This window comes from Heterodontus francisci, chromosome 30 (assembly GCF_036365525.1).
Source record: "Heterodontus francisci isolate sHetFra1 chromosome 30, sHetFra1.hap1, whole genome shotgun sequence".
NCBI classification, from domain to species: domain Eukaryota; kingdom Metazoa; phylum Chordata; class Chondrichthyes; order Heterodontiformes; family Heterodontidae; genus Heterodontus; species Heterodontus francisci.
In genome coordinates, this window is record NC_090400.1 from 9,586,733 (window position 1) to 9,608,881 (window position 22,149).

General features: G+C 44.4%; 1 protein-coding gene across 1 annotated transcript in view; it reads right to left on the reverse strand.

Annotated features, from left to right (window-relative positions):
• The window catches only part of LOC137346567 (protein spinster homolog 3-like), a 164,443-nt gene that overhangs the window by 51,759 nt on the left and 90,535 nt on the right, over positions 1 to 22,149 (reverse strand). The window contains exons 7-8 of the mRNA XM_068010080.1: positions 18,824 to 18,967; positions 17,159 to 17,348 (exon numbers count right to left, since the gene is read on the reverse strand). Of these exons, the coding sequence (XP_067866181.1) occupies positions 17,159 to 17,348; positions 18,824 to 18,967 (334 nt within the window). The remainder of the gene's footprint in view (positions 1 to 17,158; positions 17,349 to 18,823; positions 18,968 to 22,149) is intronic.

The following is a 22,149-nucleotide window of genomic DNA, read 5'->3' on the forward strand; positions in this document are numbered from 1 at the left end:
CATCCTTCTCACAGTTCATAATATTCCCAAATTTTGTGTCACTGGCAAATTTTGAAATTGTGCCCAGTACACCCAATTCTAGGTCATTAATATATATCAAGAAAAACAGAGCTACCAATACCGACTCCTGGGGAACCCAATAGGATACCTTTCTTCAGTCCGAAAAACAACCTTTCACCACTACTCTCTGTTTCCTGTCACTCAGCCAATTTTGTTTCCATGCTGCAACTGTCCCTTTTATTCCATGGACTCTAAATTTGCTGACAAGCCTGTTATGTGGCACTTTATCAAATGCCTTTTGGAAGTCCATGTCCACCACATCAACCACATTATCCTCATCAACTATCCCAGTTATCGCATCAAAAAGCTCAATCAAGTTAGATAAAAATGTTTTGTCTTTAACAAATCTGTGCTGGCTTTTCGTAATTAATCCACATTTGTCCAAGTGACTTTTAATTTTGTCCTGAATTGTCTTTTCGAAAAGTTTTCCCACCACTGAAGTTAAACTGACTGGTGTGTAGTTGCTGGGCTTATCCTTACACCCTTCTTTGAACAAAGATGTAATATTTACAATTCTCCAGTCCTCTGGCACCACCCCTGTATCTAAGGAGGATTGGAAGATTATGACCAGTGCCTCCACAATTTCCACCCTTACTTCTCTCAGTATCCTTGGATGCATCTCATTCCCATCCTGGTGACTTATCAACTTTAGGTACAGCCAGCCTATCTAATATTTCCTCTTTTTAGCCCATTTTGTGTCTCAATTACCTCATCTTTCACTATAACTTTCAGGCATCTTCTTCCGTGGTGAGGACAGATGCAAAGTACTCATTTAGTACCTCAACTATGCCCTCTGCCTCCATGCATAAATCCCTTTTTAGGTCCTTAATCGACCCCACTCCTCCTTTCACCACCCTTTTATTACTAATAATATGTCTATGGAAGACGTTTGGATTCTCTTTTATGTTAGCTACCAGTCTCTTGTAATACTCTCTCTTTGTTTCTTTTATTTGTTTTTCACTTCCCTTCTGAACCTTCTATATTCAGCCTGGCTCTCAACTATATTATCAACCTGACATCTGTCATATGCACCCTTTTTTCTGCTTCATCTTAGTCTCTTTCTCTTTCATCATCCAGATTGCCCTACCTTTCCCCCTCATGGGAATGTACCTTGACTGTACCCAAACTATCTTTTCTTTAAAGGCAGCCAGCTGTTCCATTACAGTTTTGCCTGCCAACCTTTGATTCCAATTTACCTGGGCCAGATCTGTTCTCACCCCGTTGAAGTTGGCCCTCCCCCATTTAATTATTTTTACTCTGAATTGCTCCTTGTCCTTTTCCATAGGCAACCAAAACCTGATGATACTATGATCACTGACCCCTAAATGTTCCCCTACTGACACTTGATTCATTTGACCCACCTTATTCCTCAGAACCAGATCCAGCAAGGCCTTCTTCCTTGTTTGGCCAGAAACATTCTGATGTAGAAAGTTCTCCTGAACACACTCTAGAAACTCTTGCTCCTCTCTGCCCTTTACACTATTACTATCACAATCTATATTAGGATAATAAAAATCCCTGATTATAACTACTATAATTCTTGTGCCTCTCTGTAATTTCCTTGCAAATTTGTTCCTCTATTTCTTTCCCTCTAGTTGGTGACCTTTAGAATATACCCAGCAATATAATGATACTTCTTTGTTTCTTAGCTCTAACCAAATAGATTCCGTGCTCGACCCCTCTAGGACATCCTCTCTCTGCAGCACTCTAGTGTTCTCCATAATCAATACTGCTACCCCTCCTCCTTTCTTTCCTTCCCTATCTTTCCTGAATACCTAGGATCCAGAAATATTTAGTACTCAGTCCCGGGTATGAAACAGCACGTAGCCTGGGCCAGTTGTATATGGGATGGCACACTGCCTGGGCTAGTTGTATAGAGTTTGGCATACTTTCTTATCATCCTGGTGGGATACCAGTGCTCTAACTGTGGCCACTCCAATGATTTCTATATTTTATTATATAAGGATATATTATAGCAGGTTGAGTATTATATTAGGCTGTATATTACATAGGACTATTATGTATGAGAGTATATAATAAAGGCTGTATTATAGCAGGTTGTTTATTAGGAATGTTTCTATGAGGGTCTATTATATAAGATTGCACATTATTTCAGTATTTTGCAATGTGCTAATGACTTGCAATATGTGTCTAATGGGAACCCAGATATCGATAAATCAATTGCTGAACAGTAAGTAAAAAATGAGTAACATACTCTGACGTTGGTCTTGTGATCTCAATACTCATTCACACAATGTGTATGTAATTGAACATTAGCCTTTTATGGATTTGTGGTGAGCTAAAAAGCAGAGTGTCAACTTGGTTATTGATCACTGTAACTGCTTTACTTCCTTGGATACTAAATGGTAGCAGATGTGTGCAAAGTAAAAATCCACACATGAACACCTTTATCTGTAGTGACTGTTTGTGAGATGGTTTCCATTAAAATTAATGCACATGGTGTTACAACCAGGTGAGAAAGGGTCTAGGGGTTCCCTCTTAGCCTTTGCCTGGTTTAACCGTAACAGGGTTTAATTTTAAAACATTGTTTTTAGCTCCCCCTCGGTGAATCCTTGTTCACTGCTCCAATTGTAAGGCAAAGAAATCAGACAGGTTAATTCGATTTAAATAAGAAAGGTGGAAGTTTATTAATCTTAAACCCTAATCCGGTTAACGACTACGAATATGCGACGTGACCATGCTAGCATGCATACGTGACAAACACACACGCAGATAGAGACAGAAATAGTAGAAAAGAATACAGGGGAGAAATTTGAGGCAATATCGGAATTATAATTACAGTCCTTGAAGTTCAATGTGGAGTCTTTGGTTGTCGATAGGTCCTGCAATTCGTTGGGGTACAGTGCCCGCTTCAACATGTTTCTATGTCGGAGTCTTTTCTCTCTTGAGGTTTACGTGTCTTCTGTGGGTCCAGTAGCTTGGGAGAAAGCGGGAGAGAGACAACCAAGAGAGAGGCTTCCTTGTTCCAGCTTCAGTTGCAAACTGCCGTCTGTTCAAACTGTCCTGTGTCTCATTCAAAGCCTGGACCAGCCGGTTAGTCATGTGACCAGCTGGTTTAACCAGTCCTGTTTCTGTGGATTGTATCATCTTAGCAGTCCCTGGTATGCACTTTCTTACACCTTCAATGTCTAGTGATCAAAATCCATTTGGGTTAATTGGACCAGGCACTAGTCCTTTGTCTCCACAAGCATCGTCTCTTAGTATGCAAATGTCCTCCAGTCAAAGGTCTGGTCATCTCTTTAACAAGCCATTTCTTCACTCCAGAAACAGTTTAAAATCAATGTTCATATGACAAAATTAATATGCCTCATTCTTGGCAGATGGGGGGTCTGCATGACAATGGCTAAAACGGTGTTACCACAACAACACGTGTCATGTCATAGGAACATAGGAGGATAGGAACAGGAGTAGGCCATTCAGCCCCACGAGCCTGTCCTGCCATTCAATGAGATTATGGCTGATCCATGGCCTAACTCCATATACCTGCCTTTGGCCCATATCCCTTAATATCTTTGCTTAACAAAAATCTATCTCAGATTTAAAATTAACAACTGTTCTAGCTTCAACTGCTGTTTGTGGGAGAGAGTTCCAAACCTCTATCACCCTTTGTGTGAAGAAGTACTTCCTAACATCTCTCCTGAATGGGTCTGGTCCTAATTTTTAGACTACGCCCCCTAGTTTTAGAATCTCCAACCAGTGGAAATAGTTTATCTTTATCTAGCCTGTCTTTTCCTGTTAATATCTTGAAGACTTCGATCAGATCACCCCTTAACCTTCTAAATTCTGGCGAAAACAGGCCTAATGTGTGCAATCTCTCCTCGTAACTTAACGCCTATAGTCCAGATATCATTCTTGTAAACCTACGTTGCACTCCCTCCAAGGCCAATATATCCTTCCGAAGGTGTGGTGCCCAGAACTGCTCACAGTACTCCAAGTGCGGTCTAACCAGAGTTTTGTACAGCTGCAGCATAACCTCTGTGTCTTTATACTCCAATCCTCTGGATATAAAGTCTAGCATTCCATTAGCCTTTTTGATTATTTTCTGCATTTGCTCGTGGCATTTTAAAGATCTATGCACCTGAACCCCCAAGTCTCTTTGGACATCCACTGTATTTAACCTCTTCCCATTTAGAAAGTACCCTGCTCTATCCTTTTTTGGTCCAAAATGGATAACCTCAGACTTGCCCACATTGAAATCCATCTGTCACAGTTTTGCCCACTCACCCAGTCTGTCAATATCTCTTTGCAATTTTATGCTATCATCTAGACTGTCTACAATGCCGCCTAACTTTGTATCATCAGCAAATTTGGATATATGACTTACTATGCCATCATCCAAGTCATTAATGAATAATGTGAATAATTGAGGCCCCAACACAGATCCCTGTGGGACACTAATAGTTACATCCTGTCAATCGGAGTACTTACCCATTATCCCCACTCTCTGTCGCCTACCACTCAACCAACTTCCTAACCATGTCAATAATTTGCCCTCAACTCCATGGGCTTCTACCTTAGTTAACAATCTCTTATGTGGGACTTTATCGAATGCCTTCTGGAAGTCCATATAAATAACATCCATAGATATTCCCCTGTTCACTACCTTAGTCACCTCTTCAAAAAATTCATTGAGATTTGTCAGGCATGACCTTCCAGTCATGAATCCATGCTGGCTGTCCCTGATTAACTGAAATGTTTCTAGGTGTTCAGTCACCCTATCCTTGATTATAGACTCCAGCAACTTGCCCACCACAGATGTCTGGCTAACTGGTCTGTAATTTCCTTGGTTCCCCCTTTCACCCTTCTTAAAAAGTGGAGTGACATGTGCAACTTTCCAATCCAGAGGGACCACTCCTGAATCTAGGGAACTCTGAAAGACTATAGTTAGGGCATCTACAATGTGCTCCCCTACTTCCTTTAACACCCTCGGATGCAAACTGTCAGGTCCTGGGGATTTCTCACTCTTTAGTTCTATTAATTTCCTTGTTACTGATGATTTACTTACGCTAGTTGTATTAAGTCCCTGTCCCCTATCAGCTATTAATTTTTTCAGGACTTCCAGCAAGTTATCCTCCTTTTCAACTGTAAATACTGAGGCAAAGTAATTTTTTATTTTTATTCAGATACAGCACTGAAACAGGCCCTTCGGCCCACCAAGTCAGTGCCAACCATTTATACTAATCCTACATTAATCCCATTTTCCTACCACATCCCCACCTTCCCTCAATTCCCCTACCACCTACCTACACTAGGGGCAATTTATAATGACCAATTTACCTATCAACCTGCAAGTTTTTGGCTGTGGGAGGAAACCGGAGCACCTGGCGAAAGCCCACGCGGTCACAGGGAGAACTTGCAAACTCCGCACAGGCAGTACCCAGAATCGAACCCAGGTCGCTGGAACTGTGAGGCTGCGGTGCTAACCACTGCGCCACTGTGTCGCCGTGCCAACATGGCTGCCATTTCCCCATTATCAATGACAATATCTCCAGTTTCAGCTTTTAGTGGGCCTACATTGCTCTTGACTACCCGTTTTCCCTTTATGTAACTATAAAATTCCTTATTGATTTTGATGTCCCTTGCAAGTTTCCTTTCATAATCTCTTTTCGTAGCTCTTATAAGCTGCTTTGTGACCCTTTGCTGGTCTTTGTATCGATCCCCTTTGGCCGGATCTGTGCTGCGTTTTGCATTTTTGTACGCCATTTCTTTTTGTTTCATGCTATCCCTAATCTCTTTAGTTGTCCATGGCTGTTTTTTCTGTGAAGTGGAGCTTTTTCCTCTCAGGGGTATATACTCGCTCTGTATTTCATTAAATGTTTGTTTAAACATTCTCCACTGTTCTTCAGTCGATTGACCCATTAACAGATCTACCCAGTTTACCGTGGACAGTCTCTGTCTCATCCTGATAACGTCAGCCTTACCCAAGTCTAAAATTCTAGTAGCTGATTCGTGCTCTTCACTTTCAAACACTACCTTGAATTCAATCATGTTGTGATCACTATTTGATAAATGTTCACGCACAGTTAGGCTACTAATTAAATTTGGCTCATTACTCATAACTAAATCTAATGTTGCCTGTCCCCTTGTTACATCTAGGACATATTGCTGTAGGAAATTATCCCAGACACATTCCAGCAATTCACTACCTTTCTGACAGGTGCTAGTCTGCCTCTCCCAATCTATGTGTAAGTTAAAATCCCCCATTAATACTACTCTGCCTTTGTTACACACTTGCCTAATTTGTGCATTTATACAATCGAACACCTCAGAACTGCTACCAGGGGGTCTATACACAACACCTATTACAGTTTTAGATCCTTTTCTGTTCCTCAATTCCACCCATAAGGTCTCCACTGGATACTTTCCCCTCATTTTATCCTCCCTCACCCATGAGGTGATATTATTTCTAATAAGTAAGGCTACTCCACCCCCTCTGCCATTTTCCCTGTCCCTCCTGTAAACTTTATAACCAGTTATATTTAGTTGCCAGTCCCGACCATCCTGCAGCCATGTCTCCGCAATGGCCACCACATCATAATCTTCCATTTGAATTTGCGCCTGCAGCTCATCTATTTATTCCTTACACTCCGTGCATTTGTATATAGAACTCTTATTTGGGCTATACCCCCTAACCTGTCCCTCAGCACTGATGCTTTATTCGCCTGTTTATTATTTCTCTCTTCTGGTTTAACCAGTATACTTCTTGCAGTCTGGTAACAATCAGCCTCACCACTAACCTGCACTTCTACCTCCTCCTTTAACTTCCTGTTTTTCCATGTAACTGAACCCTCCCCCCGCCCCCACCCCCACTATTTAGTTTAAAGCCTTATCTACAGCCTAGTTATACGATTCGCCAGGACTCTGGTCCCAGCAGGATTCAAGTGGAGCCCATCCCATCGGAACAGCTCCCTCCTTCCCCAGTACTGGTGCCAGTGTCCCACGAATTTGAACCCATTTCTCCCACACCAATCTTTGAGCCACACATTTACCTCTTTAATCTTATTGACCCTTTGCTAATTTGCTCGTTGCTCAGGTAGTAATCTGGAGATTATTACCTTTTTGGTTCTGCTTTTTAATTTAGCCCCTAGCTGCTCATATTCCCTCAGCAGAACCTCTAACCTCGTTCTACCTATATTGTTGGTACCAACATGGACCACGACAACTGGATCTTTCCCCCCCCCACTCCAAGTTCCTCTGCAGCCCAGATGTGATATCCCGAACCCTGGCACCAGGCAGTTAAGAGAGCCTTCGGGACTCTCGATCCAGAGAACAGTGTCAATGCCCCTAACTATACTATCACCGATTACGACTACATTTCTCTTTTCTTCCCCCCACTTGAATGGCTCCCTGTACCACGGTGCTGTGGTCAGTTTGCTCATCCTCCCTACAGTCCCTGCTCTCGTCCACACAGGGAGCAAGAACCTCGAACTTGTTGGACAAGGAGAATGGCAGAGGCTTCTGCAGCACTACCTCCTGGATCCCTCTACCTGCCTCACTCATAGTCACAGCCTCCTGTCCCTGACCACTGGCCGAATTCACGATAGTTAATCTAAGGGGTGTGACTGCTTCCTGAAACACAGCGTCCAGGTAACTCTCCCCCTCCCTGATGTATCGCAGTGTCCGAAGCTCAGACTCCAGCTCATCAACTCTGAGCCGGAGTTCCTCGAGCAGCCAACACTTACTACAGATGTGGTCACTAGGAACCACAATGGGGTCCACCAGCTCCCACATCATGCAGGTACAACACATCACCTGGCCCTGCATCTCTATTTTATTTAATTAAATTTAATTTGTTTTTTAAATTTCCGACTGGTCTTTAGTTTTTAATCTGTAAAATATTTCTCCTATTCACCTTTAATTTGAAATCAACTTAGAATAGGTAATTCAAATTAGCAGTTACTTACCAACCAATGAACTTATGGTTTTCCTGTGATGTCACTCTTTGTTTTTTTCCCACTGTTTTTACTCCCCTAAATTACCCCAAAATTAGATTTACACTAGGTACCTTGATTCCCCACCAAAAAAAAACTACCTCCTATATTATAAAGAACTGTAGACCTTTCTCTTTACTTTAGTTACGAAACCAGCTATTCAGAGTTATTCCCTAACAGCTGCTACTCACCAACCAATTACCCTGCAGCTTTCCTGTGATGTCACTGTTGACTTTTTTCAAAACTCCGGCACGCCTGGACTGCTCCCGGAAGGTAAGTGGCTCGCTGAGTGAACTCTCACTCTGTGTCCTGGTCTCTTTGTGCTCCGGCTTTGCTCTCGCTGTGTCCTGCTCGCTGAGAGAACTCTCACTCTGTGTCCCGGTCTCTTTGTGCTCCGGCTTTGCTCTCGCTGTGTCCCGCTCGCTGAGTGAACTCTCACTCTGTGTCCCGGTCTCTTTGTGCTCCGGCTCCGCTCTCGCTGTTTCCCGCTCGCTGAGTGAACTCTCGCTCTATCTCCCAGTCTCTTTGTGCTCCGGCTCCGCTCTCGCTGTTTCCCGCTCGCTGAGTGAACTATCGCTCTGTGTCCCGGTCTCTTTGTGCTCTGGCTCCACTCTCGCTGTGTCCTGCTCGCTGAGTGAACTCTCGCTCTGTGTCCCGGTCTCTTTATGCTCCGGCTCCGCTCTCACTGTGTCCCGCTCGCTGAGTGAACTCTCGCTCTGTGTCCCGGTCTCTTTGTGCTCCGGTTCCGCTCTCGCTGTGTCCTGCTCGCTGAGTGAACTCTCGCTCTGTGTCCCGGTCTCTTTGTGCTCTGGCTCTGCTCTTGCTGTGTCCCGCTCGCTGAGTGAACTCTCGCTCTATCTCCCAGTCTCTTTGTTCTCCAGCTCCGCTCTCACTGTTTCCCGCTCGCTGAGTGAACTATCGCTCTGTGTCCCGGTCTCTTTGTGCTCCGGCTCCGCTCTTGCTGTGTCCCGCTCGCTGAGTGAACTCTCGCTCTGTGTCCCGGTCTCTTTGTGCTCTGGCTCTGCTCTCGCTGTGTCCCGCTCACTGAGTGAACTCTTGCTCTGTCTCCCGGTCTCTTTGTGCTCCGGCTCCGCTCTCGCTGTGTCCCGCTCGCTGAGTGAACTCTCGCTCTGTCTCCCGGTCTCTTTATGCTCCGGTTCCGCTCTCGCTGTGTCCCACTCGCTGAGTGAACTCTCGCTCTATCTCCCGGTCTCTTTATGCTCCGGCTCCGCTCTCGCTGTTTCCCGCTCGCTGAGTGAACTCTCGCTCTGTGTCCCAGTCTCTTTGTGCTCCGGTTCCGCTCTCGCTGTGTCCTGCTCGCTGAGTGAACTCTCGCTCTGTCTCCCGGTCTCTTTGTGCTCTGGCTCTGCTCTCGCTGTGTCCCGCTCGCTGAGTGAACTCTTGCTCTGTGTCCCGGTCTCTTTATGCTCCGGCTCCGCTCTCGCTGTGTCCCGCTCGCTGAGTGAACTCTCGCTCTGTCTCCCGGTCTCTTTATGCTCCGATTCTACTCTCGCTGTTTCCCGCTCGCTGAGTGAACTCTCGCTCTATCTCCCAGTCTCTTTGTGCTCCGGTTCCGCTCTCGCTGTGTCCCGCTCGCTGAGTGATCTCTCGCTCTGTGTCCCGGTCTCTTTGTGCTCCGGCTCTGCTGTCGCTGTGTCCCGCTCGCTGAGTGATCTCTCGCTCTGTGTCCCGGTCTCTTTGTGCTCCGGTTCTGCTCTCGCTGTGTCCCGCTCGCTGAGTGATCTCTCGCTCTGTGTCCCGGTCTCTTTGTGCTCCGGCTCTGCTGTCGCTGTGTCCCGCTCGCTCAGTGAACTCTCACTCTGTCTCCCGGTCTCTTTGTGCTCCGGTTCTGCTCTCGCTGTGTCCCGCTCGCTCAGTGAACTCTCACTCTGTCTCCCGGTCTCTTTGTGCTCCGGCTCCGCTCTCGCTGTGTCCCGCTCGCCCAGTGAACTCTCGCTCTATCTCCCGGTCTCTTTGTGCTCCGGCTCCGCTCTCGCTGTGTCCTGCTCGCTCAGTGAACTCTCACTCTGTCTCCCGGTCTCTTTGTGCTCCGGCTCCGCTCTCGCTGTGTCCCGCTCGCTCAGTGAACTCTCGCTCTATCTCCCGGTCTCTTTGTGCTCCGGCTCCGCTCTCGCTGTGTCCCGCTCGCCCAGTGAACTCTCGCTCTATCTCCCGGTCTCTTTGTGCTCCGGTTCTGCTCTCGCTGTGTCCTGCTCGCTCAGTGAACTCTCACTCTGTCTCCCGGTCTCTTTGTGCTCCGGTTCCGCTCTCGCTGTGTCCCGCTCGCCCAGTGAACTCTCGCTCTATCTCCCGGTCTCTTTGTGCTCCGGCTCCGCTCTCGCTGTGTCCTGCTCGCTCAGTGAACTCTCACTCTGTCTCCCGGTCTCTTTGTGCTCCGGCTCCGCTCTCGCTGTTTCCCGCTCACTGCATCAGTGTCTTCTATTGGACAACACTGGTTTATATGAGTCTGTGTATCTGGTGTTGTGTAGTTTATATAAGGGAGTGTGTTATAGCAGACTGTATATTATATAAGGTTGTGCATCATAAAGCATACATACAGTATTGATTTCTTGTCTATGGAATCACAGAATTTTACAGCACAAAAGGAGGTAATTTGGCCCATTGTGCCTGTGATGATAATGGATATCTATCAGTGAGTTACTAAGCACATATTCACTGGGTGTGTGTGTGTGTCTGTGGGGGGGGGATGGGGAATTGAGACAGCATTGTTAGATGAAGAGCAGTGGAGTTCTCCCCCATGGCCTGGTCAATATTTATCCCTCAACCAACATCACTAAAACAGATGATCTGGTCATTGATCTATTGTTGTTTGCAGTTCCTTGCTGTGATTAGATTCCTGCGTTTCCTACATTATAACAGTGACAACAAAACAATGTAGGAACTGGCGAGTATAAGGAGTTGGGTAATTAATTTAAGATCTGACATAAATTATGTCAAGGAAGAGATAATTCTAGGGATAAACCACATGAATTGCAGGAAGTGCTCATCATTGAAAGTGCCTGCCTCTTTAAATGATGCATTTTTCTTGCCAGTATTTGTTCAGATGGCCTCTGTGAGGAATTTAATGTATTCGGTACCTCCTGACAGGGCTGATAAAATGTACTGACATCTTGTTACGCACTGTATTTTACCAAGCAGTGTTCATTCTATGAAGCTGCCACTATCACTCACAGTCTTCACTATATTTCTCTGCCAGTATTTTGGATCTGTTTGGGTTTTACTAGATGTAGTGCTGCCATTTATTGGCTGGAAGATATATCATTACCTTCACCAGCCATTCAGCCTCTGGAAAACAACAGTCAGAGCTTTCAGTTGTGGTGTTGATGAACACTTGCCCAGTCAGTCTGTTGCAGTTCTTCCCTCAATACCCATACAATGGCTTTTGTAGAATTATATACCTGGGCGTTGCTGATAATTTTGGGCAAGCCTGAATTCCAAACCTTATCAAAATTAATCATGTTTAGGTCGCTGTCACTCAGGGGTGATTTGATTTCCATTTGTCCTTTGCTATTGGGGTTCAGCTACCATTAGAGATTGGAGGTGAGCACTGCCTCACCAGATTAGTGAGCAATTTCACCTTACATTTAATAACTCTGGCTCCTAACATATTCAGCTGTCCCACTTTCTGTTGCATTGACTGAAATGTGCTATGAATATAACCTTCCTGTTTTCACAAATTCTCCTTTGCTCTTCACAATGTATTCTGTCCTCCCTCTTTCTCCGAGTTCTGTGGTCGGTAACAAACCCCTAGAGTTATTTCATCTCTCTGCGTTAGAAAAGGTTCAGACTGAGTATTTCACTGGGTAGTCTAACCCTTCTGTAATATGAGCTGATAATTTTCTGAGCACTCTTCAGTGCACTGCTGGTGATTTTTCACTCGGTGTTGCTGGCTGGTAAATTTCCAATTGCCGATACATAGAAAACTAAACTGTGCAGCTTTATGGCCTTTGCCTCCCAAGGGTCTCTGATTTTACTTTTACCCTCTCCTTTCCTATCTATTCTAACCTGACTTAACGTCCTGACCCACACTGGGTTGTCTTTCTGTCCAACTACTGCCATAAACTGTGATTCAGCTAATCCTAACACATCTTAGTTCCTGCTGCTCCAAGGGTCCCTAGTTCAGCTGTAATGTCTGAATGATTCACGTACCTGCCCCAAAATAAATCTTTTCTCCTTTTTCCTTCAGTACTGAATTGAATGCAGGACTTCTTACATTTAGAGTATGGTAGCATGGTGGTTATGTTACTGGACCAGTATTTGAGAGGCTTGGACTAATAATCTGGAAATATGAGTTCAAATCCCACCACAGCAGCTAGAGAATGTACATTCAGTTAATCAAATAAATCTGGAAGTAAAAAGTTAGTATCAGTAATTATGACAATGAAACTACCATATTGGTGTAAAAAGCCATCTCTTCATTACTGTCCTTTAGGGAAGGAAATCTGCTGTCCTTACCTGTGACTCCAGACCCACAGCAATGTGATTGACTCTCAACTGCCCTCCGAAATGGCCTAGCAAACCACTCAGTTGTATCAAAATACCATGATAAACAATAAGAATAAAACCAGGTAGACCACACCCAGCCCAGTCGACCCTGCAAAGTCCTCCTTACTAACATCTGGGGACTTGTACCAAAAGTGAAAGAGCTATCCCACAGCGTAGTCAAACAACAGCCTGAAATATTCATTTGCACACAATCAAATCTTTCAGCCAACATTCCAGGCACCTCATCACCATTTCTGGGTTTATCCTGAACCACCAGAGGTGGAGACACAGTGATATACAGTCACGCAGGAGTGTCTCTGAGGGTCCTCAACATTGAATCTGGACCCTATGAAGTCCTTCAGCTGATGAATCAGTGCTCCTCCATGTTGAATACTACTTGAAGGAAGGACTAAGGGTAGCAAGGGCACAGAATGTACTTTGGGTGGGAGACTTGAATGTCCATCACCAAGTGTGGCTCGGTAGCACCACTACTGACCAAGCTGGCCAAGTCCTAACGGACATAACTGCCAGACTGGGCCTGCAGCAGGTGGTGAGAGAACCAACACAATGGAAAAACCGATCTGACCTCATCCTCACCAATCTAGCTGTCACAGATGCATTTGTCCATGACAATAATGTTAGGAGTGACCATCACACAGTCGTGTTGGAGACAAAATCCTATCTTCACATTGAGGACATCCTCCATTGTGTTGTGTGGCACTACCACTGTGCTAAATGGGATTGATTCAGAACTGATCTATCAGCTCAAAACTGGGCATCTATGAGGCACTGTGGGCCATCAACTGCAAAAGAATTGTATTCAACCACAATCTGCAATCTCACAGCCCAGCCTATCCCCACTCTACCATTACCATCAAGCCAGGAGGACCAACCCTGGTTCAATGAAGAGCTTGCCAGGAGCAGCAATAGGCATACCTGAAAATGAGGTGCCAACCTAGTGCAGGTACAACAAAGACTACATGCATGCTGAACAGCAAAGCAGCTTGCTCTAGACGGAGCTAAGCGATCGCGCAACCAACGGATCAGATCACCTTGTACTGGCCAATCTACAGCCTTCTGGACTGAATACTGAGTTCAATAATTTCAGATCATGAGCCCCATTATCTTTTTATTATTTGTTTTTTTATTTTTATATTTTCTCTTTTTTAATGATTTTTTTAACCTTGTGCTAATTTTAAACTTATTTTTCATGTTTTTTTGCTTTCGGACAGAGCTGTTCATTATTCTGCCATTAGCACTCTCTCTGAATTAATGCTTTGTCTTTCACTACAACTATTTAGCACTCTATTTGCATTCTGTTCCATGACATCTCTGTTATTTAATCTCTGCCCCCTCTGTCCCATCACAGACCTTTCCTGTTGTTCTTCTTCCCCCCGCCCCCATTCACTTGCTCAAAGACTGTCACATTGATAACTTTTGCCAGTTCTGATGAAAGATCATAGGCCTGAAATATTAACTCTGTTTCTCGCTGCACAGATGCTGCCAGACCTGCTGAGTATTGCTTGCATTTTCTGCTCTCATTTCAGATCAAATCACTGCTCTGCCCTCCTGCCACATCCAGTCGTGAATAGTGGTGGACAATTAAACAACTAACCAGAGGAGGAGGCTCCACAAACTATTGCTATGCATGCTAGCGTGGTAGCGTTGCATTTTTGTACTGTCATGCGGGCCCCCACCTGCCAAGACTGAGGCACTCATTATTTTGCCACATGAACATTAAAACATAAAATTGCAAGCTTCTGACTGGTCGTAAAAATCTCTGTTATGACCAGGTGAGAAAGGTGTCTAGGGATCTTTTGTTGTCTTCACCTGGTCTTATTGTAACAGGGTTTTATTTTTGAACACACCGTGTTTTGAGCTCCCCTTATTTTTTTCCTTGTTCACAGCTTTCCAATTATAAGGCAAAGAAACCCGCACACCAGGTTTTCTCAGGTTTAAAAGAGAAAAGTGAAATTTATTAAAACTTAGACTTAAACTCTAATATGGCTGACACCTATGGATATATAACGTGCCCACGCTAGCAGGCACACGTGATATACACATGCAGATAGGGACAGAAAAGAGAAGAAAAGTGGAATAGTTTGAGGTAATATCTTGTGATTGTGCTTCAAACTCACAGTATAGTCCTTCTGGAGGTAATTCTTGCATTTCACTGGGGCCCAGTATTCTGCTTAAACCTTGTTCACGTAGAAGACTTTTCTCTCTTTGAGGTCCACGTGTTTTCACAAGATGTAGTTCCATGGAAAAGAGATGGGAGCTGGCAGACAGGAGAGGGTTCTGCTTCAGTTCCAGCAGCACACAGCGTTCTGAGTTCAAATTCTGTTTATCCAGTTTAAAACTCCCCCAGTTGGCCAGCAGGTGGTCACATGACTGACCGGTTTGACTAGGTCTCTTCCGTGTATTGGGGCGGGGACTGGTTCCTTTGTTCCAACACTGTCTATTACTATGCAAATGTCCTTCCAGTCAGGGGCTTGCAATTTTAAGTTTTAATGTTCATGTGGCGAAATAATGTGTGCCTCAGTCTTGGCAGGTGAGGGGTTTGCCTGACAACAGTTAAAACACTGACTTCCACCCGACAATGTGGAAAATTACTCAGGTATGTCCTGCCGGAAAAAGCAGGACAAATCCAATCTGGCCAATTACTGCCCCATTAGCCTCCTCTCATTCATCAACAAAATGGTGGAAGGTGCCATCGACAGTGCTATCAAGTGACACACATCAATAATCTGCTCAATTTGGATTCTGTTTGGACCACTCAGCTCCAGAACTTATTACAGCCTTGGTTCAAACATGGACAAAAACAGCATTTGACGGAGTGTGGCATCAAGGAGCCCCAGATAAATTGAAGTCAACGGGAATCAGGCGAAAGCTCTCCACTTGCTGGAATCACACCTAGCACAAAGGAAGATGGTTGCGGTTGTCGGAGGTCAAGACTCTATCTGCCCTCTCAAATGAATGTTCATGGCACTGTTTGAAGAAGAGTTGGGGAATTCTCCCTGATGTCCTGGCCAATTTATATGACATGATTAAAACTGATTATCTAGTCATTACCACATTGGTATTTATGAGAGCTTGCTGTGTGTAATTTGACGGCTGCGTTTCATAAATTCCAATAGTGACTACACTATAGCATTTTGGGACACCCTGACGTTGTGAAAGGCACTATAGAAATGCAAGTTCTTTCTCATGAAAACTGACAATTATCACTCTTATACAATTCTTATAAGTATTTCCTTCACATCCTCTAATCTCCTAATTAACTTGTTCTTCATCAAGCAGTGAAAGTATATCGGAGCAGCATCTGGGATGTTTGTCTATGTCAAAGGTACTATGTAGATGCAAGTTGTTGAGAATATTACTGTAGTGGAGTAGGCTAATATCAGGACTAATATCAGGACTAACTCAGAGCACTGTAGGGTAATATCAGGACTAATATCAGGACTAACTCAGAGCACTTTAGGGTGATATCAGGACTAATATCAGGACTAACTCAGAGCACTGTAGGGTAATATCAGGACTAATATCAGGACTAAATCAGAGCACTTTAGGGTGATATCAGGACTAATATCAGGACTAACTCAGAGCACTGTAGGGTAATATCAGGACTAATATCAGGACTAACTCAGAGCACTTTAGGGTGATATCAGGACTAATATCAGGACTAACTCAGAGCACTGTAGGGTAATATCAGGACTAATATCAGGACTAACTCAGAGTACTGTCGGGTAATATCAGGACTAATATCAGGACTAACTCAGAGTACTGTAGGGTAATATCAGTACTAATATCGGGACTAACTCAGAGTACTGTCGGGTAATATCAGGACTAATATCAGGACTAACTCAGAGCACTGTAGGGTAATATCAGGACTAATATCAGGACTAACTCAGAGCACTTTAGGGTGATATCAGGACTAATATCAGGACTAACTCAAAGTACTGTAGGGTGATATCAGGACTAACTCAGAGTACTGTCGGGTAATATCAGGACTAATATCAGGACTAACTCAGAGCACTTTAGGGTGATATCAGGACTAATATCAGGACTAACTCAAAGTACTGTAGGGTGATATCAGGACTAATATCAGGACTAACTCAAAGTACTGTAGGGTGATATCAGGACTAATATCAGGACTAACTCAGAGCAATTTAGGGTGATATCAGGACTAATATCAGGACTAACTCAGAGTACTGTAATGGTGATATCAGGAGGGCGGCACAGTGGCGCAGTGGTTAGCACCCGGGTTCAATTCTGGGCACTGCCTGTGTGGAGTTTGCAAGTTCTCCCTGTGTCTGCGTGGGTTTCCTCCGGGTGCTCCGGTTTCCTCCCACAAGCCAAAAGACTTGCAGGTTGGTAGGTAAATTGGCCATTATAAATTGCCCCTAGTATAGGTAGGTGGTAGGGAAATATAGGGACAGGTGGGGATGTGGTAGGAATATGGGATTAGTGTAGGATTAGTATAAATGGGTGGTTGATGGTCAGCACAGACTCGGTGGGCCGAAGGGCCTGTTTCAGTGCTGTATCTCTAAAGCTCTAAATTAATATTAGGACTAACTCAGAGTACTGTAGGGCAATATCAGGACTAACTCAGATTACTGTAAAATGATATCAGTACTTACATACGCCATTGCAATGCTGTGTTTGGCTAGCACGATAATGAGGAACAGGCAAGGGGCAGAGCTCAACATGCCGACTGCACAAATTAGAGGATCAGCTCGAGGGTTCTTCTTCTTAAAGTATTTTGAAGTCACTGCCCCAATCCCAATTCCGATGATTCCTGTCACGCAGGTTATGGCTCCGAATATTAAACTGTACAAAGCAGAAGTGAGAGTGGAATGTGTAGTAACTGCAACGAGCAAGGAATGCACCAGATTATCAGCAGCACAGGCCAACAAAACATCATTCCATCCAGCCTGCCAATTAATGTTCAGGGTGTACTGTGGATACAGCATCAGATCCCTGCTGTCCATTACCTGCACTGTATCTGCAACATTTTAAGGAATGACTCTTTATTCTGCTTCAGTTTTCCTCCCCTAAGCTGCAAATAATAATATTGGCCTAGAACTTGCTGCCAAAATAATGGTGAGTTAAAGGTGCCCCATCATTCTTGATGTGTAAAAATAACCCAGCAATTTGTGGCGAGGAAGAGATTTACTGTGAGTTGCAAATCACAATTTGTGTCACTCTGCTCCTCTGTTAGCCTCATGAAAACAGGACCTCGCCGTCATCCTGCCCGTGAGTTTCAAGAAATTGCCGGACTGGCGTTGTTAGACAAATTAAACTCATCATGAGATACCCCAATCCAGAAATCCTAGACCATTATCTGGACACATTGCACAGCCATTAGGAGAATGGACCAACTTCAAAGTGAGCAGGTCAACCTCCAATTAATTTTTAAATAAAGGCTGAGCATGAGCTTGTGAAGGTTTGTGGCATCAAAGAAATGGGGTAAAGTGGTTTAATGGTTATCACTAGATGCCTGGATCAATAATCCTAAAACAGAGTTCAAATCCCACCATGGCAGTTTGAGAATTTGAATTCATTTTTTAAAAATCTGGAATAAAAAATTTAAGAGTGACAGGAACCTTTCGAGATTGTCGTAAAAACCCAAGTGGTTCATCAGTGTCCCTAAGGAAGGAAACCTGCTGTCCTTACTTAAATATAACTCCAGTCCCACAACAACGTAGTTAACTGCCCTCTAACCTAGTAAACCTCTCAGATTTATCAAAAACCATGGTAACTAGAGACAGATAATAAATGGAAAAGAGGGAGAGAAGGATAGGGTGAGAGGGCCAGCTCTGCCATCGCTCTTTAACACAACCTCCATTGGGGTGGTTGTCACTCATTTGACAAGTACCGTCACCAATATTGTCGTGGTCCTGAGGGTCCTTAGCATTTGAGGCAGCCGGCTAGGAAATCAAGTGGCTCAGGGAGCTTGATTGACCTTCACATTTGGAATGGGCAGCTCTGGCATAGCTGGCATTTATTGCTGAGCTTTAATTGCTCTTTTTTTAATTGGGTCTTCTTCGTGAACCACTGCAGATTGATACATCGAGTGGTTTACTAGTCCACTTCAGAGGACAGTTAAGAATCAACCACATTGGTATGGGACTGGAGTTACATGTAGCCAGACTGGGTAAAGACGGCAGGTTTCCTTCCCAAAAGAACATTAGTAAATGAGTTGGGTTTTTAATCCAGGCCTCTTGATTACTAGTCAAGGAAGATAACCATTACATTATCACCTGGTCATGGTGAATTTAATGAGAACTGGTGGCCAGCCTTACCTGTCCTGAGAGTTGTTGGCAGTATGCTGTGGGGACCCATGTGTAGCCTGTGCACGGAGCAGGAAGAGGGGTGCCCAGAATCCCAGGGCACCAGTTGTGAACGTGACGGCTGCTGTGCCAAACGACGACAACATGAAACTCCAGCTGAAAGCCCAGATTGGAAAGATTTAATTGGCTTTATTGAGAGGTATCGATGACATTTAAATCAGGCCACTTCCCACCCGCCAAGCAAGGTAAACGTTAGACATTCTCTTTGACCATTCACAGGCCCAACAAGCACAGAAACTCCACAGGTCACAATCCTGCCACTTATACCCAGACCAGGCCCATTGGTGTCCTCCAGTGTCAAAGTCAATGTGTAGACACCTCATCTGCATGCCTGGGGCAAGCAGACGTGAGATCAAGTGGCTGCCCCATTTGGCCAGAAACTTTGACACCCCCATTAATGGTGGGAGGGGTTTGTTGCCCAGGCCTCCCTGTACCACTGGCTTTGACATGAAGTCCAAGTACAGATCAGTTTGGACCGAGGTTCCCAGTTCAGAATCATCACCTTCACACAGAAACAGAACCCAAAGCAGAGTCCAAGGAGATACAGGGAGAGAGATTGGGCCTTTTAAAGGTGGCATCGACTGGAGAGTCTAACATCAACTTGCCCAATGCAGAGAGATTTTGGCTATCGTTTCAGGGTAAATATCAGAAGGTTGTAGGGTCACTACTGGTTACAGGTAGGATATCAGAGTGTTACACCTGTTACTATCAGTTACATATAGACTATCAGTGAGTTATTGTATTACTGTCAGTGATGAGGTGAATCTGAGTGTTACCAGTTTACTACTACTAGTTTACTACTCATTATCAGTGTAATTTTAATGAGTTACCATTAGTTACTGGTGGAATCAAAGTTCTTCCTACTTCTGGATTCCCCTCTGTATATTGCTCCCTCCACTTTGATTCCACCCCCGGTCCCATTACCATATCTTGCACAGCGCCCCTCCCCCCTTCACCATCTAACAGGCCAACTTTCAACCATCTGGAGGCTGGTGTACCTCAAATCAACCTGCATACCTCAACTCAACCCATGTACCTCAACTCAACCCATGTACCTCGACTCAACTTATGCAGTTCAACTCAACCTGTGTACCTCAACTCACCAGTGTACCTTGACTCAACCCATGTACTTCAACACAACCCATGTACCTCGTCTCAACTTATGCAGTTCAACTCAACCTGTGTACCTCAACTCACCTGTGTACCTCAACCCACCTGTGTACCTTGACTCAACCCGTGTACCTTGACTCAACCCGTGTACCTCGACTCAACGTATGCAGTTCAACTCAACCTGTAAACCGCAATTCAAGCCATGTACCTTGGCTCAACCCACATACTTTGACTCAAACCTTGTACCTCAACTCAACTCCTCAACTCATGCACTTCAACTCAAATTGTGTACCTTGAATTAATCGGTGTACTTCGACTCATGCACTTCAACTCAACTCGTGTAACTCAACCTGTGTACTTTGACTCAATCCATGTACCATAATACACTGGGTGTCCCACAATGCAGATTGGTATCGAGATTGACCAAGTGTCCCGTCATCGCGGATATACCAAGTCCCAGTGGAGCGGAAAGTTCTGGGGTCTGAGGTCTCCGATCCTAGCTCCACTCCCTGATAACATTTGCCTCCTAAGGATTGGCTGGAGGATCCACTCCGTTACAGAATAAATCGGAAACTGCCTGAAGCAGCAGTGACCTGACACAACCAGGCAGGGGAGGGTGAGGGGTCTCTGCTGGTCTCCCGCCACAGTAACAGGAATTGGGGGTCCAGTTGTTCACTGAGCTATATAGTTTTAAATATTTTTTCCAGATGTCCAGTGGCATTGCTTATAATGTTCATGGATAGAGTGTTTCACATGGATGAGGGTGGGGCACCATCTATTATTCTACTGCTAAGTTGCAGTTGTGTTTAAGCAGGTTGTCCCCTACAGGCCACAAATTTTGAGGTCAATTAGAGGCCAACTGCTGTTGTTGAGAATTGTCTTATAAACCCCTGACACTTACTCAGAAGCAATTATTAACAACAACAACTTGTGATTTATATAGCATGGATGAGGATTTCTGCAGCAGACTGGTTGAGGCAGCAGCAGAGATGATGCTGACTGTCGTTTAGTCCCACTCCACTGTTCTTTCCCCATAGCCCTGAGAATGTTTCCCCTTCAAGTATTTATCTAATTCCCTATTGAAAGCTAGTATTGAAATTCTTCCACCACCCTTTCAGGCAGTGCATTTCATCCAGATCATTCTCAGCTCGCTGCATTAAAAAAGTTCTCATCTCCTCTATGGTTCTTTTGTCATTATCTTAAATATGTGACCCCTGGTTACCAACACTCCGGCCACTGGAAACAGATTCTTCTGTTCTACACTATCAAAATCATTTTACTGCATCTACACTACAGCAATTACAGCAGTAATTACATTTCCTAAGAACTTCATTGACTGTAAAGCACTTTAGGACTTTGGGGTCATATATTAGCATGGATGGCGGTTTGGTAAGCAGACAGGAAGGAGAATGGGCATTTTCAAGTTAGCAGGCTGTAACTAATGGAGTACTGCAAAGATCAGTGTTGAACCCTCAATCCATATTAATTTCTTAGACGAAGAAACTGAGGATAACGCATCCAAGTTTGCTGGTGATACAAAGCAAAGTGGGAATGTAAGCTGTGAGAAGGCCACAGAGATATAGACAGGTTAAGTGAGTGGGCAACAAGGTGGTAGATGGAGTGCAATGTGAGGAAGTGTGAGGTTATTCACTTTAGTAATAAAGGAAAAGCAGAATATTTTTTAAAAGGTGTGGAACTTCTAAATGTCGATGTTCAGAGAGAGTTGGGTGTACTCGTGTGAAAAACACAGAAAGTTAGCATGCAGGTATCGCAAGCAATTAGGAAGGCTTTATTGGCCTTTATTGCAAGGGGATTGGAGTACAAGAACAAGGTTCACTAGATTGGTTCCTGAGATGAGAGGGTTGTCCTAAGATGAAAGGCTGAGTTAATTGGAGCTTAGAAGAATTAGGTGATCTCATTGAAACATACAAGATTCTGAAGGTGCTTGACAGGGTAGACACTGAGAGGTTGTTTCTTCCGGATGGGGAATCTTGAACATAGGGCAAAGTCTCAGGATAAGGGGTTAATTGTTTAGGACTGAGATGAGGAGAAATTTCTTCACTCACAGGGTTGTGAAACTTTGGAACAGTCTATCCCAGAGGGTTGTGGATGCTCCATCTTTGCGTATAGTCAAGACTGGGAGAGATAGATTTTTGATCTCTCAGGGA